Source organism: Fusarium graminearum, chromosome 2 (genome assembly GCF_000240135.3).
Source record: "Fusarium graminearum PH-1 chromosome 2, whole genome shotgun sequence".
Classification (NCBI taxonomy): Eukaryota; Fungi; Ascomycota; class Sordariomycetes; order Hypocreales; family Nectriaceae; genus Fusarium; species Fusarium graminearum.
Genome location: NC_026475.1, coordinates 5874611 through 5891075, shown reverse-complemented (window position 1 = coordinate 5891075; position 16465 = coordinate 5874611). Strand labels below are relative to the sequence as shown.

Sequence of the window (16465 nt, the reverse complement as noted above, 5' to 3'; positions counted from 1 at the left end):
CTCAGCTATTGCAAAGAAGATGCTGCGTCTTAACCTCGAGGGCGCTACCCTAGACTGAGGTATAGATTCAAGCCCGACTTGTTTATATATCAACAAATAGCCAGAGCACTTGAATGGCTAGTATGAAAGAAGAGAATAAGCAGTAGTCATGTAGTAGTATCAGCTACTATTTTAGTCTTTCGCAGTTGTGAAGTTGTGGACGATTGCAAACACTGGTCACGACTCTAATACGACAGACTTGATGATCCCAGACTGCAGCGGCTCTCTTAACCAATCATAAGTCGTTGCGGGCGAATGGTTTAGTGGTATAATACTCCCTTAGCATGTTTCCTCTGGAATCGGTCATTGGGAGTGGTCCAGGGTTCGATTCCCTGTTCGTCCAAAATTGGTGGTTTAATTCCACTGTTATACGCATCTTTTTGTCCTTTTGCCTCTTGTTCCGTCGCAGAGGCACAGCAATTCTTTTTTCAGTTCATTTTATTCTTTGCCCTCGGCATTAAAACCTTCTCTTGGCGATATCCATATTTGCCATCACCCAAGTCCAAGCGTTCAATGGACATCTCACGTTCCGTTCCGTGACCAACGGAAACTCTGGATGAACTAACCTATGCCCCGTTTGTAACGGGTCCCGGCGTCACGATTCTCGTATTTCGTGTTTGCTAATGATTAACTCTTCTAAATAAAAGCTTCAACTTTCTTTTAACCGAGCTGAAGACCCCTAAATGTCGAATTCCACCTGAACAGACCAGTCTGGACCTCTGAAATGGGATTCATGATGGTAAAAAATTCCACATTCTGTCAATGGCTGGTGGAGAGGGACAGTGGATATAATGTGGAAAAGAGGAAATGTGGCACGCGCTGCATTGCTTGATCGAGGTTAGCGGTGAGATGTGTGCCATGAATCGAAGAGCCAGCGATTATGGTCCGTGAGTTGGAGCAGGTGAAGCTATCGCCAATAGCATCATCCTGGCCCTTGTCGGTAGACAAACGATTGTTGTTTCGCACCAACAGCAAAAGACAACTATTTTTGAGCGACAAATGGACCAGTGAAACAACTCTCGTTTGTGTGTCTGACAGTTTGTTGCAAACACAATGAGAAATGGAAACATCGAATCTCGTCAAACGTCTCAGACCCTATCGTGTACGCCAGAAGAATAGGCGCATTGCATGCATCTCTCATCAAGCCAATCAAGTGGCGTCAATCCTGATGACTCTCCTCTGGCGGGTTTCAGGAATCAAGTCGAGATCGTCGCACCAGCCATGTTGTGCGACGACCTTGTCCCTTCTCCTCAAAGCCAAAGCCCACCGTTGGATTGGAAAAAAAAGGGGAGGAAGAACAAGGGCCCGTGCCATGTCAACACGAAAAACAAGATCATGATCACCACGGCAAACCGGCAGTTGGTTAAATAAGACGAGATGCTGAAAGAGGGGATAATCCTCTGCAACAGCGACAGAAGTGACAGAAGTGACATGCGAAATCGGATCTACGTGCCGATTGGCCTGTTTCAGTCATATTGCTTGCGCGGCTTGTTAAATGTTGAATGGCAGGCCTAGTCTAAGTATCCAAGGTTTTGGGGAATAAACGGAAACACCATGTACCTACCTACGTAGGTAGCTGGGGTTGGCGGGCAGAGATGGCTGGTTACCTTGAATTGCTTTCAGACCTTTCAGAAGGCTTGACTCTGCTTTGAGATCTGTGGCGTGCTTTTAACGTCACCTCCACTGTTTGTGGAAAACTCCGATGGCCTAGCAGAGCAGCACCCACGTTACATGGGCGCAACACAGGACACAGTCCCTCTATGCCGTGTTCTATTTCAGGGCTCGGCGACCCCTAACGCATCATAATGCCCGCGCTAACCATAGAGTGCGGGTAAACAAGCCTCAGCGCCTAGTTACTCTGAGTCTGCACTGTCGTCAACTCTGTACGCAGCATTCGGTCGTCATTCGGTCGTCATTCAGTCTCCTTCATTCAAGTCTCCTTAAGTGATCAGCGCAAGGATTGCCGTACAGCCGTGAAGAGGTAGCAGTAATTTGACATAAACATGTTTCAGACCAAATTCAGTCAACGCCTGTTTACGTAGCTATTGTCCCAAGTTTACGGTTTCAAGGTTCCGGTACGCCCAGTCAAACGTCTTGAAAACAACTTGGAAGCTCCACAAGGTACCCGACTGGGTAATGTACTATGTACAGCACCCACGGCTAGATCGGATGGCACATATTTGAAAGGCAAGGACCTGCACACTTGGCGAAAGCTTGACTACGCGGCGGCGCCTATGACGAGAATCATATGTATCAAAAGTGGATTCGCTTTTTAGATTTGTTCTGCCCTGCTCTGCTCTGCTGTCAGTGCTAGTGTCAGTGTCAGGTTGACCCAGACCCAGTCTCGTATAAGTCGACACGGAGCCGCTCTTTTCTGACCTGACACCTCCTGGCATATGGACTTTTTGGACCTTTTACACTCGCTTTTCTTCCTCAGAGACTCATGACACAATGCGCTCTCACAATACCTTGTTGCGCGGTGCGCTCACTCTTGTAGCCATAGCATCCTGTCTCGTTATCCTACTGGCAGTTTTCCACATCAAATTAGCAGACGGTCTATCCATTGTACCAGTCCAAGAACGACCTTTCTTCTACGAGCAAAAACCACACCACCAATCGCCGACAAAGGACACCAAACAACCCTCCCCCGAAGAAGACGATGCCGAAGCATACCTCGAACAAGGTGAACAACATCAAGAACACGATTATCGCCTCCTCACAAGCTTGAGGAATAACATGGGCTTTTACAACAAGATCGATGCGAAGTTGACAGGGCACCAGCTTATGAACCCGACGCTTCTTGAACTCCCTCGCAATGGAAACAACACCCACGACTTTCTCATCATTGCGCGCGCACCCCACGTATTTAAAAAGATTAATGACAAGCGATACAAACTCGCTCGTCAGGTTGCGACATTCGCGAACCTTACATATAACAACCTAGGCCGTCCAGTGCTCAAGACGGGCAAGTGGTCAAGACTCTTGGTCAATGACTTTGGCGGCCCGGAACATCACTGCCAGAAACAACCCGACATGGATCGTTACATTGGACCCGAAGATATGAAGCTATTCTGGACTCGGGCCGGTGAACCGCTTCTCATCTTTACACACCAGGTCAATGATGAAGTTCTGTGCCAGGGTCAGTTCATCATCGACGTCCGCGCTGCCATGCCTGAGCTCGAACAAGCTCTTGGACCCGAGACGACGGCCCTTCTACCACCCGTTCGCTTCAGTGAACCAACCAGTCTTCGTCGCAAAGCCCCAGAAGGACAAGAAACACACCCTCGGTTCCAGCGCGAAAAGAACTGGGCGCCCGCTCAATCCCCCTTCAGCAGCGACGATGAGCTCCTCCTCATGGTTGAACCAGCCCAGCTCTACCGCTGGACATCAAAAGAAGACCCGGTCCAGCCCCTCGTCAATGACAAAGACCAGATCTCAGTTGTCCAAGAGCCTTACCCACCAAACACTGCGCCCGGAGCTACATGGCACGCCCGTCTTAGACAGACGTGCGTACACGATGTAATGCTGGATGACCAACACGTCCACCAGAGCTCTCCAATGCTGAGCATCACCCTCTGCAACAGAGGAACATGCGAGCCCAGCGAGCAGAACACTGTGATGGCGGGCATCGTGCAGCGACGCCAGGACCCGCCCATGTCGCCGTTTACGTGGTACGACCGACGGGTAGCGGTATACGAGTCTGCGCCGCCGTATCGAATGATCAGTGTGAGCAAGAAGCTGACATACCACGGAGAGTCAGATGGACGCTACGTCTGGACTGGGTCGATGGTTTACTATACGAACCAAACACGATTCCCACCATCAAACCATGGCTTTTTGGATGATGAGGTGTGGTTGAGCTTTGGCATCAAGGATGCAGCTGCTGGGTGGTTGGATGTGCGAGCCAGAGATTTGGTGGCTGATCATTACCTGTGTCAGGGTGCTTCAGAGGGTTACAGGCGTTATAGACAGGGCATTTCGGCATAAGCGAACCATAATGACGGACGGTCTGGGCAAAGCATTTGCATTTTGACGGCGTTAAGGTTGGGATAGAACAGCATCATCAGCTGCATTAGCATTAGCATTAGCATCAGCATTTTTACTTTGTATTCTTCACGATACACATTCTTCAATATGAGATAATTGAACGACTTCAATTGCGGTTGTCACGCCATTAATTGACTGAGTACACTGACGCTGCCGGTTTACCGTGATTGTCAGGTTGCTACCGGAAAGGGTTAGGTTACTTATGGCCGATCGATACGAGCGGCAGTCATTCGTAGGTACATACGACAGACAGCCCTGTGATGACATGACAGGACATGCTTTCTGGTGGCTGGGTTTATGCTTACCAGGGAAACTTCAGCCCTCGCAAACGGATGTATTATGTCCTTTTTTGATCACTGATCACTGATGGCCGTTGATTGTCTGACGGTGGCGTCAGATGGACTGTCCATGTGTCTTGACCCTCGTAAAGATGATGTTCAAGTCTTGAGCCAGTGGGTGGTGATCTAGCAATGCCAAATGCATCAAGACACAACCAAGAACAGACAATTCCAACAGTCATTTCCCCAGGTGGGAACTCCCTTCAAGACCTTGCATTAATTCCGAATATTGGAAAAATACATGATCGGCACACGGATCACACGGCAAACAGTGCCGTTGCATTTACGGCCCAACCAAGCAAATTCTGTTGCACGACTCCACGACCACGCGAGGGGAGCCACTGCGAATTGGGTCTTTATTGGGGTTTCAGGTCCACCAAAATTCGTCTATTCATTATTGGGAGATTAGTTAATGATCGATACGAGAATGAGACGAAGAGAATTGGAAAGTTGCAATGTTAAAGGGGGACACGCCTTGAAATCACAAGTTAATAAAAGTGAAAAATGTTCACAAGAACTGGCTCTGATATGGATACATGTTGATCTCATGTGGATTGTCCTATCTAATCTGAAGTTATACACCCAATTGCACTCAAGCGTGGCTCATGACTTGACTGGCCTATCAGTCTGGACATCCTCCACATTCTCATCGTCGATTCTCTTCGCACGGCTCGCAGCGATGCCCACATCCTCGACCTTGGAAAAATCTGCAATCCCAAACACCTCGTCCATACGTTCAAGCGAGATCTGTAGATCACGTATGTCAGTCTCCGCATATGCCTCCATAGACAGGGCCTACTTACACCCTTGGTCTCGGGGATCCAGTACGCGACAACGGCCATGCAAAAGTTGAAAGATCCAAAGATAAAGTAAGCTCGGTACGGATCGTGCAGAAGCATGACTGGGGTTGACTTGGACACGGCAAGGTTGTGGACCCAATGGGTGAATGATGCTAGTGCGACGTTGTATGCACGTAGGCGATTTGTAGGGATCTCGGACACGTAAATCCAGGCTGCACCATTAGTAGAGTTCCTCGTCTGGATGTATAATACTCACAAACTGGTCCCCAACTCATATTGAAAGCTGCAGCAAAGATGTACACCATCGCCAGGGCTGCAATACCCGCTGGAGGAGGATGATCATTCTCTCCAGGCTCAGGACCGAAGCGAAGGTACTAGTAACGTCAGCTTGAGTCGGGGTGCGTGTCAGGGACACTTACAAAGCCGATGAAGAACATGCAAAATGCTTGGATGGCACCACCAATCATAAATGATTTACGACGACCGAGGGAATCAGCCAGGAAGAAGATGAAGATCAAGCATGTCACGACCTTGACTACACCGTAGATCTGATAGTGTCAGTATGTGTACATATACTGGAAGCTGAGCCTGAGTGTACTTACACCTTGTGCGAACAACGCTGTTGTGGTGCTCGAGAGTCCTAGATCTTTGAAGATCTGAATAGTCAGTATGACATATCGTGAGAAATACCGCTCACATAATACTCACAGTCGGGGCGTAGTAGTTAATAGCACCGGTCTAAATATTGTTAGCGACTCCAGCAAAATCCTGAGCCAACACTTACACCCGTCCACTGTCCAAGCGTAACTATACCAACCGTCAAAAGTGCCCTCTTCCTGTTCCATGGTAGCGTCCAGCACTCTTTCTGCAGTGCCCAAAACCCTGTATCTTGCATGACTGCCTTCTCTTGATCAATCTGCGTCTTAAGCTCCAACAACTCCTGCTGAATATACGCATGATCAACCGGCAACTTCCTCACGTCGGATAGCACAGCGCCAGCCTTTTCCCACTGATCCCTAGAAGCAAGCCATCTTGGCGATTCCGGACAGAATATCATGCTGATAAAGAGAAGCGCTGGACAGATGGATTGGCATCCGAGAGGAACCATCCAAGTTGCTTTGCCGGGGAGATGCAGCAGGGAGCCGTAGTTGATGAAGTAGGCCGTCATGCCTCCGAGAACGAGGAGGAGTTGAAAAAAGCCGACTAGAAAACCACGAATGGCACGGGGTGAGTTTTCAGAGACATAAGTTGGTGCGAGCATTGTTCCTGCGCCGAGGCCAAGACCTTCGATAAAGCTGTATTTCGTCAGAGCCAGACAAACCAAGAAGAGACACTAAGGGAGCATACCGTCCAATATAGAATGCTGAAAGATGGCCGTAGGAAAATGCTTGCATAATCCCACCGATAAAACCCGTGATGGCGACAAGAAGAAGCGCAGGTTTACGGCCCTTGCGATCTGCAAAGGGACTTGAGAGGAGAGCTCCGCCAATGGCACCGGCTTGCATAGTAGTGACCAGATTACCAGCAAGGTCAGCGCGTGCTTGATCAGAACGATTGTTGAGACCAAACTCTCTAGAAACATGTTTTAGCAGGCAAGTTTGCGATTCGAAGCGTAGGACAAACCTCTGAAAGTCTGGCATAGCGAGAACACCACCAATGATACCGGCATCAACTCCGAAGAGGGCTCCGGCGAAACATGCCTTGTATAGTTAGCAAATGCGTTTGTCAAGACTTGATAGCGTAGAGAATTACCGAAGCTGTCAAGGCGATTACTCGCCAGTTGTAAATCTCTGGAGGGTCAACACGGATAGCATCGTTGCGCACGATGCGCTTAAACATGCCATGTATCGTCATCTTTACCCTCAATACACTCTTCTTAGCAGCAGAGAAAAGCGATAAAATTGAAGAGGATCTTGAAAAAACGGGAATAAAAGCTTACGAGAGCATCTTGATTTAAGTAGTGGAGTCACGGCATGGTTGCATAAGTGCGAGCCTTGTTTGTCATAATGCCCGGGATGAGATGTGATATCAATGCGGGGTCGCGATGGAGGCATGATTGTTTGTCTCTGTAGATCATTCTGGGGTTGTTGCAGATCGGGGAGTATCGCATGATGATCAGTTGGTAGTTTGCTTCGGGGAGTGTCGGTTACGAATTGAAGAGTCTTGGTTGGATGGTAGAAGGGGAAATTTCAGCCGCTGAGGTGACTTTTTGGAGTTGATAGTTAGTGGGTTTCTGAGTGCCTATTGTTGGGGATCTAGGGATCAATGGCTTTGGGCTTCTATCGTATTGCTGCAACCTTTCGGACTTACCAAAGTGGGCTGCAGCCGACATGCAGGTTGTGCTGACGCCCAGCATTTGAATGAAACATTGTTCACGAGGAACATCTATGAGTGGAGAGTATCCCGAAATGTAGACATATGCTTACAAGGGTTAGAATTCTCACCTCTAAACTCCAAGGCATAGAAACTACACAGACTATGAGGGAACATGAGGCGTCATATGTGGCTTCATCTGTTACTCTTTTGATTACCACACATTTTGGGTAACTCTATCAAGTCTGGATACCCCAAAGAGCATCAGGACTCTTCCAAATCTGTTCCAGCTCTGACCCGAGTGAAGGCGTAGGCCAGCCACATCTCTTCTGACAAGAATCTAGCATGTCTAAGACAGCTTCCTTCTGGCGAGGATTTTGCATAAACATACCAGCTATATCCTGAATTAGTAAAGCCCCGATGTGTATAATGCGAACCTACCGATGAAAAGACATTGTGAGGATAGCATGCTAGATGCGTCTTCTGTAAGCGTCATGCCAATTCCACAGACCATGTCGATACTTTGTTGTATGTCCTTTTGGCGCTTTAACAGACCTTGTATACCGTCAAGATGTGGCTCGTGAGCTGTGATGAGAATCCAGGAGCAATGGTGAAGCTGCACCGCAAGCCCTATCTCCAGTCAGTCCTATGGAGGTCAAATCGAGACGAGATTACATACCGAAGCATTGTGGATGTATGAGATGCGGCTTGAAGACTTCGATCCCATACTGGCCCATGGAAGGCAACGCTGAGAACTCAACCGTCAAATGAGACTGCCATTCATTCAACATGTTCTTCAGCGCTTTTGCCCAGTCTATTCTTCTTGACAGACCACCTTCCATCTCAATCGATGAGTCAACAGCACAGAAGTTTATAACCTGTGCCATGATCCACACAGCCCTTGAAGCAAGTTCATGATTGTCTAGCTCCGCATATCCTTTCTTGGGCATCCACGTACTATACGTCCTCCTCTTCTCACGAAAAGCCACCCATATATCTTGTCGCAGCCAGGCCCACCACGTCGTACTTTCCAGACTCGATGTTTCCACTTCTATCTGTCTTGATCTTAGTATACGAAAGACACCTTGGAGGTGTTGCTGCCAGTCCTGTCGTGATCCACGTAGCATTTCATACGTGGAAACCATGAGTGTTGTGGCCATCAGCTCGTGGCTATTCTGATACGTTGAGTACCGCATTGCCTTTTGAACATAGTGCAATGTTTGGTAGTAATACTGCAGAGCAATATTCTGGTCAGGGCGTTGATTGGATGGGATGCTGTCGTCAAGGGATCGGTGATAGCTTGATAGTGCAAGGATGGCGTTGAGAAGACCGGCATTTCGCACAGCGAGATGTGGCACTCTTGTGGAGAAGGTTCTAGCTGGATCGAATAAGTCGAGCTGCAATCGTTAGCGTCACGTATGGAGCGGAGGATCGGTCAACCCACCCATGAGCATATCCTATGCAGGAAGTTCTGAAACAGGCCCTGCTCTTGATCAAGTAGTGATATACTCTTCGAAGCCTGCCAGAGGCTCTCCTCGGAAATATTAGAAGTGCGACTGTTTCGTCTGTCGGATATCTCAGGCTGTGTATCAATAGCCCTAGTTGCTCTCTGTAACGGAGTGATATCGCTGTCGGCTCGACCTTCTGGAGATGTATCAAGAAGATCACCCTGAAGCGTTTCTGCTTCTAGAAACTCTTCATTTGGGGCCTCGTTGGATAAGATTCCGAACCATCGAACTGCAGCTGCGCTTGCGGATGAGGCTGGCGTTGTTGAAGCCGACTCTGACTGTGCCGTGAACCAGTCTGCTGTGTGAAGCTGGTGCTGCAATTGTACTGTTGTATCCGAGTTTAGACTACCATTGAACTGTAGTTGATCCTGAGATGCACCTGGCCCCAATGCTACATGTGATTGGGATGCAGCGATCGATCGAACTGTATGTGTCAGTTCATTTTGGGTGCTGATGATGTGCCCCAACTGCCGGAGGATTTCCAAACTAGCTGGGTCAAATCTATGTAGTTTGCGTCAATAGGGTCCTGGGAACAAATCGGATATAGAACACGCACTGCGAATGATCCTTTTCAGCATTATCGTAAGAACAGTGAATGTTCAACGATGCACAAAACCCACACGTTGGCTGCACATTGTCGCACTTTGTCTTCCTCGCGCGACATACATGACAAGCCTTTAGACTTCTTTTACGAGGATATTTCGGGTCTGACGTTGGTAGGCGAGCCCGTTTGGCGCCATTCTTTGTCTCTGTTGTGTCTGGCATTGTTTCTCTCTGTTTTTTGCGGGTATGAAAGGCGACAAAGAGATCAAGGATCGGGGAGATTTGATGAAAGTACCCGAGAATGAGGAAACAAAGAAGGGGCGGGGAATTTGCAATGACTGCATTTCATGTCAGACAATTTGTCTTGGCAACTGTTAGTTCCAGGGCGTCTTGTGATGGCAATTGGGCGTCGTGCATATGAACTGCAGCCATATTGGTGTGTAACCCCTCACGGGGATTGTCGGGCTTGGAAATGATATCGTAGATCAGTGGAAGGAATACATAGTTGCGGGAATACGAAGTTGATCATAAGCACAAGATCTGAGAAATCTTACAAAAGAGCCAGATTCCCGCAAAAGAAACATTTCTAGTTTACAGATTGATCTTTACCGCTTCATCTTCCCACTCACATTCAGCTCATCATGGGTGACCTTGACCCCGACCAGCCACAGGCCTCAAACCCTGTCTCATCCTGGCAAACAGCCCATCTCCACACGCGCCCCAAGTCCTTTGCAACAGACATCCTCATTGTTGGGGGCGGTCTTGGAGGTGTCGCAGCAGCTCTCGGTGCTCTTCGCAGAGGTCGTCGCGTTTTATTGACAGAAGAATACGAATGGCTGGGAGGTCAATTGACTAGCCAAGCTGTTCCGCCAGATGAACATACCTGGGTTGAGCAATTCGGTGTTACGCGCTCGTATCGCGCTCTGAGAGATGGCGTCAGACAATATTATCGCGACAATTATCCCCTTACAGAAGATGCAAGGAGGAGACCCCAGTTGAACCCCGGTGCTGGGCATGTCAGCAAGCTTTGCCATGAGCCGAGAGTTGCGGTGGCCGTTATCGAAGCCATGCTGATGCCGTTCATTGGCAGTGGTTTACTGGTCGTCAAGAAACGAGTAAAGGCTGTCTCCTGTGTTATGCTGGGACAAGTCGTTCAGTCTGTAACATTCCGAAAGTTGGACACACCAGACAACTTTATCGTTGATGCTAAATATGTTATTGACGCGACAGAACTTGGGGATTTGTTACCCATGACGAAAACTCCGTATGTTACCGGCTTCGAGTCACGAAAAGACACGGGAGAACCAAGTGCACCCGAAGAAGCACAGCCTCAGAACTCACAAGCAGTCTCCATCTGTTTCGCTGTGGACCACATTGAAGGAGAAGACAATACGATTCCCAAGCCAGATAAATACGAACATTGGCGAAAATGTCACCCTGACTTCTGGGGTGCACCTCTGCTTGGCCTCAAAGCGCCTCACCCTCGAACACTTGAGATCGTGGAACGAGAGTTTACACCAAATCCCAATGATGATCCAGCGTTGGTCATCTCCGACCAGCGAAAGTCTGGCGGAGACATGAACCTCTGGACGTTCCGGCGTATTGCAGCCAAGGACAACTTTACGTCTGGGGCGTATCAGTCAGATATCTGCCTTGTTAACTGGCCCATGATTGACTACTTTGAGAAACCCATTATCGATGTCTCTGAAACCGAACTACAAGAGCGACTCGCTGAAGCGGCATCTTTGTCTTACAGTATGCTGTATTATCTACAGACAGACTGTCCTCGCGCAGATGGCAAAGGCACAGGCTACCCAGGTCTTCGATTGAGAGGCGACATCACTGGCACAGAACATGGTCTAGCAATGGCACCGTACGTTCGGGAATCGCGCCGCATTAAAGCCGTCACAACTATCGTCGAGCAAGACCTCTCCCTCGATGTTCGAGGCTCCAAAGGTGCAGTACACTACCCCGACAGTGTAGGTGTTGGCATGTACCGTATCGATCTTCATCCATCCACTGGTGGAGACAACTATATCGACGTGGCGTGCTGTCCTTTCGAGATTCCCCTTGGAGCTCTGATCCCGCTGGAGAGACCAAATCTGCTGGCTGCGTCAAAGAATATCGGCACGACACATATCACGAATGGATGTTACAGATTACACCCTGTGGAGTGGAATATTGGTGAAGCAGCGGGTTTGTTAGCGGCGCATTGTCTAGACCAGGATTTGGCACCGCATGACGTGCAAGGAAAGAAGGAATTGTTCAAGGAATTCCAGGACATGATTATTAAAGAGGGTATCGAGACGGAATGGCCTGATGTTTCTGGATACTGAGATCTACTACAGCGATCATTCTCTTTGAGATTAGAGCGTAGCGAACTAGATACAAGATAGAACATTGATGGACTCAGAGTTCTAATAACTGGTCTTAGCGTGCTTGAAAAGTGTATTTAAAGATGGAAACCTTATTATCAGGGGACTTGTTTTAGCGATACTAATAGTTATGTCATTTACAGACTTTCAAGCCTTCCCAGCAGCGACCTCGTACGATGGTGGTGGAACATCAGGTGCATGTTCTTCAATCGTAGAAGGGCTTGTTGTTGGCGAGTCCCTAACCTGCGGTAAGCCCCTGACCTGATGCAATCGAGGCTCTCCATTAAGGCCAAGTATTTCGAGAAAGTCCCTTCTCTTCAAAGCCTTGATAAACTTGACTGCGCTCTCATTCACATCCGCCATTGCATCAGCGCCATAGTCCATGAACAACTTGGCCATGTTGAAGTCAAGCCTCAACATTGCCAGCATCAACGGCGTTCTGTTCAAGCCGTCTACTTCGTTCACATCAACACCGTAAGATAACAGACTTTTGACGTGATTGCGGTGGTTGACGTCGATGGAGTATGTTAGCATGGTTTGGCCTCCCAGCATGCGTACCTTGGTCTCAGCACCGCGGATCAATAGTTCTTCGACAATTTCAGGGCTGGCCGTTTCCACTGCATGACATATGGCAGGAAGACCGAAAGTTATGTCGATGGCATCATAGTCGGCACCATTATCCATGAGCATTCGCATGACTTCCAGCTTGTCATCCTTCTTCAGAAATGGGTTCCTGATAACCTTTATGAGGACGGGTTGATTCTGGGCATCTGTAAGTCCGAGATCAACGCCGGCAGCTACAAGCTGTCTCAAAATGTCTAAGCGCTTTTTGTTGATGGTGTACTCGAGGATCGTCGTGCACAGGATAGTGGCTGGTTGAGTTTGTGCGCCCCTTTCTAGAAGCAGGCTCACCAGTTTCGCATTCCCGTTCTGAATAGCTATGTTCAGGACCGAGTTTCCGTGGACCGAGTTTCCGTGGACATCGTGACTGTTGACGTCTGCGCCATGTTCAAGCAATGCTTGAACAATGTCGATTTGATCCTTCTTGACAGCCTGCGCGAGAATACTTCCACCAGCAAGTGTAGATGCCTCTGCTCTCGCACCGTTATTCAAGAGGAATCTTATACCTGCCATGTTTCCCTTATTCACAACTTCGACAAAATACGGCTCACCAGCTTTAGAAAGTTCGTTTACGTTCTCGCCAGAGTCAAGCAACATTTTGCAGATGTTCAAACTTCCCATAGCCGCAGCCTTGAAGAGAGGGGGTACTTTGTTTGTGGTTGCTCCCATGGAGAGAAGCAGACGACTAGTTCCAGCTTGGTCATTTAGAATGGCGCATTTGAGGGGTGTGTTGCCATCATCATTGCGGCCGTGGACGTTGGCGCCCTGTGAGATGAGACCAGAGACCTGTTGTTCGTCACCACGCATAGCCGCATGGCATAGCGCTGAGACGAGAGGATCAGGCTTCGAGCGGAAGCTGGATTTCAGAGCTTTGAAGAGAGAGGGCTTGTTGGCTTGCGTGGGACTGATAGGAGACGTGTATGGTGGAGGTACATCGAAGCCAGCCGTGGTGTGCTCCTTGGCATTGGCATCCTGCTGTAGATTTCCCATGTTTATTTCCAATTATTGTTACGAAGATGGGACAATAGTATATCGTTCTAGAGTAATTAGTAAGTACTGCCTTCAACTTGAGAGGAGACTTCACCATTATAAAATAAATCTCAAGAATGATCGTGCGATGGTTCTGCTACACCAATCTGTATGGGTGGTGACGTAAATTAGCCAGGGACACAGTCCTAGTGGCTTAGCTAGTGCTAACAGCCCTGTCGATCAACTACAGCGCTTGAACGAAAAGGCTATGTCGATGCATCTGGGGATGTGAGAAGGGACAAAAGTACCCATAGGCCTATACCGTCTTCAGTCTCAATATGGTTTGCAGCCTCTCAACCAACCACTGAGATGGATGACTTAAAAATCGCTCGTACAGATGACTCTTTTCAAGATGCACTGCCAAGTTCCAAGACGATGATTGATCAGCGCTAACTTGTCTGGAATCGCAATGGCTGCACGAATCCTTCGACCACTACGTTTATGGAAGTGCTTTCAAGCTGCCATATCTGACTGCATAATGACTGACCCAATGTAGTAATCCTTTCGAATAACGTAAAGATGGACTTGATCGGGCTTAGAGCATGTGTAGGAATCCTAATTGAGTAGCGAACGAGACGAGTTGTCATCCAGTAGGGGTTTCATTGGTTTATTATTGGCTGAACAGTACGGTAAGACGGACAATTAAAACGCCCAAACTCCGAAATGATGGTGCATGTGAACTAAGCTCACAGCAAATATCTTCTCTGTGTGTGCATGGATTGGCCTAGAAGGGTCCGGCAGCGGCGCAGCTGTAACCCAGGGGACAAGATCACATTCTGTAGCATGCATTTCCATAGTGACACGAGTAGCGAGTGACCTGTCTCAATCAATACAACTATGACCACTATCTGCAACTGGATATACGAAGCCACTCATCTAATGCCGCTAGTGACGGACGCGGCAAGTCTCTATACCTTTGATCATCATACGTGTCATCCAGCACCTTTTGCAACATCTTCCCTTTCATCACCAGTACCTTACTTGCACAAGTTGGGTCGTTGTTCTCCACAAACATATTTGCCCTCTCCTCAGCCTCATTTCTCATCAGTCGCAAGGTGTCGCTCTCATCCATTTGCACAAGACAGAGCGGACACCGGCACTCAAAATTCCACGTCCTGCGAAAAGCAGCCTGCCTTGCTTCATAACTGGTTGACTCGTCATAGGCATGAGTGATCTCTTCGCCAGAAGCTATCCTTCTCGTAGCACGAAAGAGAATAAGGTCGCCGATCAAGTCTTTCTTCGCATTGGGTATACATGAGTGATTGATGTATGATGCTCGAACCCATAAACCTGTGCTGGCATTACTGATATCTTCGTCCTCTGTCTGCTGGCCTAGCCCAAATGCGTTGCACTGAACAATGTCATGTATTTGAAAGGTATCAATGACGGGGACTTCATCAAGCTCGATGAGTTTCTGTCCAATGCCCTTGTAGTCTCCCTGTAGACCTAGAATCCTTTCAACTTGGGAAGGGTTGTTGAGTAGCTTTTGAACAACGGCTTTGTGTAAACCTGCAGGAAAGACTTTAATGGCAGTGTCTTCTCGTGTATCGCATACTAACGCGCTGAAGGTCTCAGACTCGTGGCTCCAGGCCACACAGAAAGCCTTCTCACACATGATGATTTCATTTGGACTTATGTCTCTTGTAGTGAAGAGACCACGGCCAGCGCCAGGACTGGACTTGACTTCGGTAGATCCATCGAACGACGCAACGTCAGGCCTGCCTCCAGCTTTCATGAGTGAGCTGACGATCCTGCTCATGTTATAGACACCTTCTGTAGCCTCTCGAAGCCTAGCATCGATCCTTCTAAGGTGTAGTGCCACATGTTGGTCTTCGGGCTGTAGTTCCCTTTGTTGTTCAAAGTACCCTCTGGCTTGCAAAAACTCGCCCTGGCCGTAAGCGGCTAGACCTGCTCGATTATAGGCTTTTGCGTTGAGACTCTCGAGGCCACCTTTCTGGTCGTATGTGATGGAAGACAAGGCATCGGACTTTGCCTCATCGAATCTCTGGAGTCGTAGATTGACAAAGGATCTGTTTCGGTACAAATCGTTCCGTAGGGTTTCGTCAGACTTGCTATCGGATAGTAGCTTCAATCCGCGGGTGTAGTAGAAATGGGACAGTGGGCAATCCTTTCTCTTCAAGAGAGCATGGTTGCCTTTCTCCTTGTATGCTTCAGCTGAAAGAGGTTCAAATGAAGATTTGCCGCGTTTTTCTTGTCGCCAAGACTCAGAACTATCGCTTATTTCCGTTATGAGTATGTCTGACGGATGGTTTACTTGTATAGTTGACTCTCCATGATTGTTAATTGTGTAATACGGCTCTTTGACAATAAACTCGGAGGCGGTGTCCAAAATGTCGCACCCATGTTGAGATTTGTGCAAGAACAACTCGACACGCTCGACATGATCAGAAGACGTGTCCTGGACGACCGCCCACGATGATGCCTCGAGGATAGCAACGGGTGAGATACGGCGCAGGGAAAGGAAAAGACCTCTATGATATATCTCCATTCGTAGATCTTTTAGCTTCATTGGTTCAAGATCATCCAGCGTCTTGATGCAAGGTAGGTACGGCGCACCAATACCGTATGCTGGCATGGTTTCCTTGGTTTTCCTAGACACTCCGAACCCAAATGCTGCAGAAGACATGTCTCGCATAAGGGATTCCGAAACAGCTTTTTCAACTAGGGCTTTGGCGTCTTTTTGTTCTCTTGGTCTACCTTGTTCATCTTTCCGTTGCTTGAGTCTGTCACAAACTGTAGCCTGAATACGGGCTGATGCCTCTGGTGACATGAACAAGGTGTTTGAAGTCATTGTTGCTGATGGGTATCGGTATTGATATCATGAGTATTTG

General features: G+C 48.3%; 5 protein-coding genes and 1 non-coding gene across 6 annotated transcripts; 3 read left to right on the top strand and 3 right to left on the bottom strand.

Annotated features, from left to right (window-relative positions):
* Nucleotides 1-288: 288 nt before the first annotated feature.
* On the top strand, nt 289-382 carry FGSG_20576. Its single transcript has one exon. It is a non-coding gene; the product is annotated as a tRNA-Ala (tRNA).
* A 2108-nt stretch (nt 383-2490) lies between these two features.
* FGSG_03829 (uncharacterized protein) lies at nt 2491-4191 on the top strand (the record flags this gene model as incomplete). The annotated part of the gene is made up of 1 exon (XM_011323553.1): nt 2491-4191. One exon carries the CDS (start codon nt 2491-2493, stop codon nt 4024-4026), a length of 1536 nt encoding a protein of 511 aa, XP_011321855.1. The 3' UTR covers nt 4027-4191.
* Nucleotides 4192-5027: 836 nt separating this feature from the next.
* Nucleotides 5028-9810, bottom strand: FGSG_03830 (uncharacterized protein; the record flags this gene model as incomplete). Its single annotated transcript, XM_011323552.1, has 18 exons — nt 5028-5171; nt 5228-5436; nt 5481-5598; nt 5644-5772; nt 5827-5880; nt 5933-5962; nt 6009-6519; nt 6572-6796; nt 6848-6924; nt 6977-7078; nt 7164-7171; nt 7535-7609; nt 7929-7931; nt 7979-8167; nt 8217-8934; nt 8982-9546; nt 9602-9612; nt 9712-9810. The coding sequence occupies 18 exons, from the start codon at nt 9808-9810 to the stop codon at nt 5028-5030; spliced, it is 3267 nt and encodes a 1088-aa protein (XP_011321854.1).
* A 419-nt stretch (nt 9811-10229) lies between these two features.
* Nucleotides 10230-11924, top strand: FGSG_03831 (uncharacterized protein; the record flags this gene model as incomplete). Its single annotated transcript, XM_011323551.1, has 1 exon — nt 10230-11924. One exon carries the CDS (start codon nt 10230-10232, stop codon nt 11922-11924), a length of 1695 nt encoding a protein of 564 aa, XP_011321853.1.
* Nucleotides 11925-12110: 186 nt separating this feature from the next.
* Nucleotides 12111-13574, bottom strand: FGSG_03832 (uncharacterized protein; the record flags this gene model as incomplete). The annotated part of the gene is made up of 1 exon (XM_011323550.1): nt 12111-13574. The coding sequence occupies one exon, from the start codon at nt 13572-13574 to the stop codon at nt 12111-12113; it is 1464 nt and encodes a 487-aa protein (XP_011321852.1).
* Nucleotides 13575-14337: 763 nt separating this feature from the next.
* Nucleotides 14338-16425, bottom strand: FGSG_03833 (uncharacterized protein; the record flags this gene model as incomplete). Its single annotated transcript, XM_011323549.1, has 2 exons — nt 14338-14362; nt 14528-16425. 2 exons carry the CDS (start codon nt 16423-16425, stop codon nt 14338-14340), a joined length of 1923 nt encoding a protein of 640 aa, XP_011321851.1.
* Nucleotides 16426-16465: the final 40 nt, after the last annotated feature.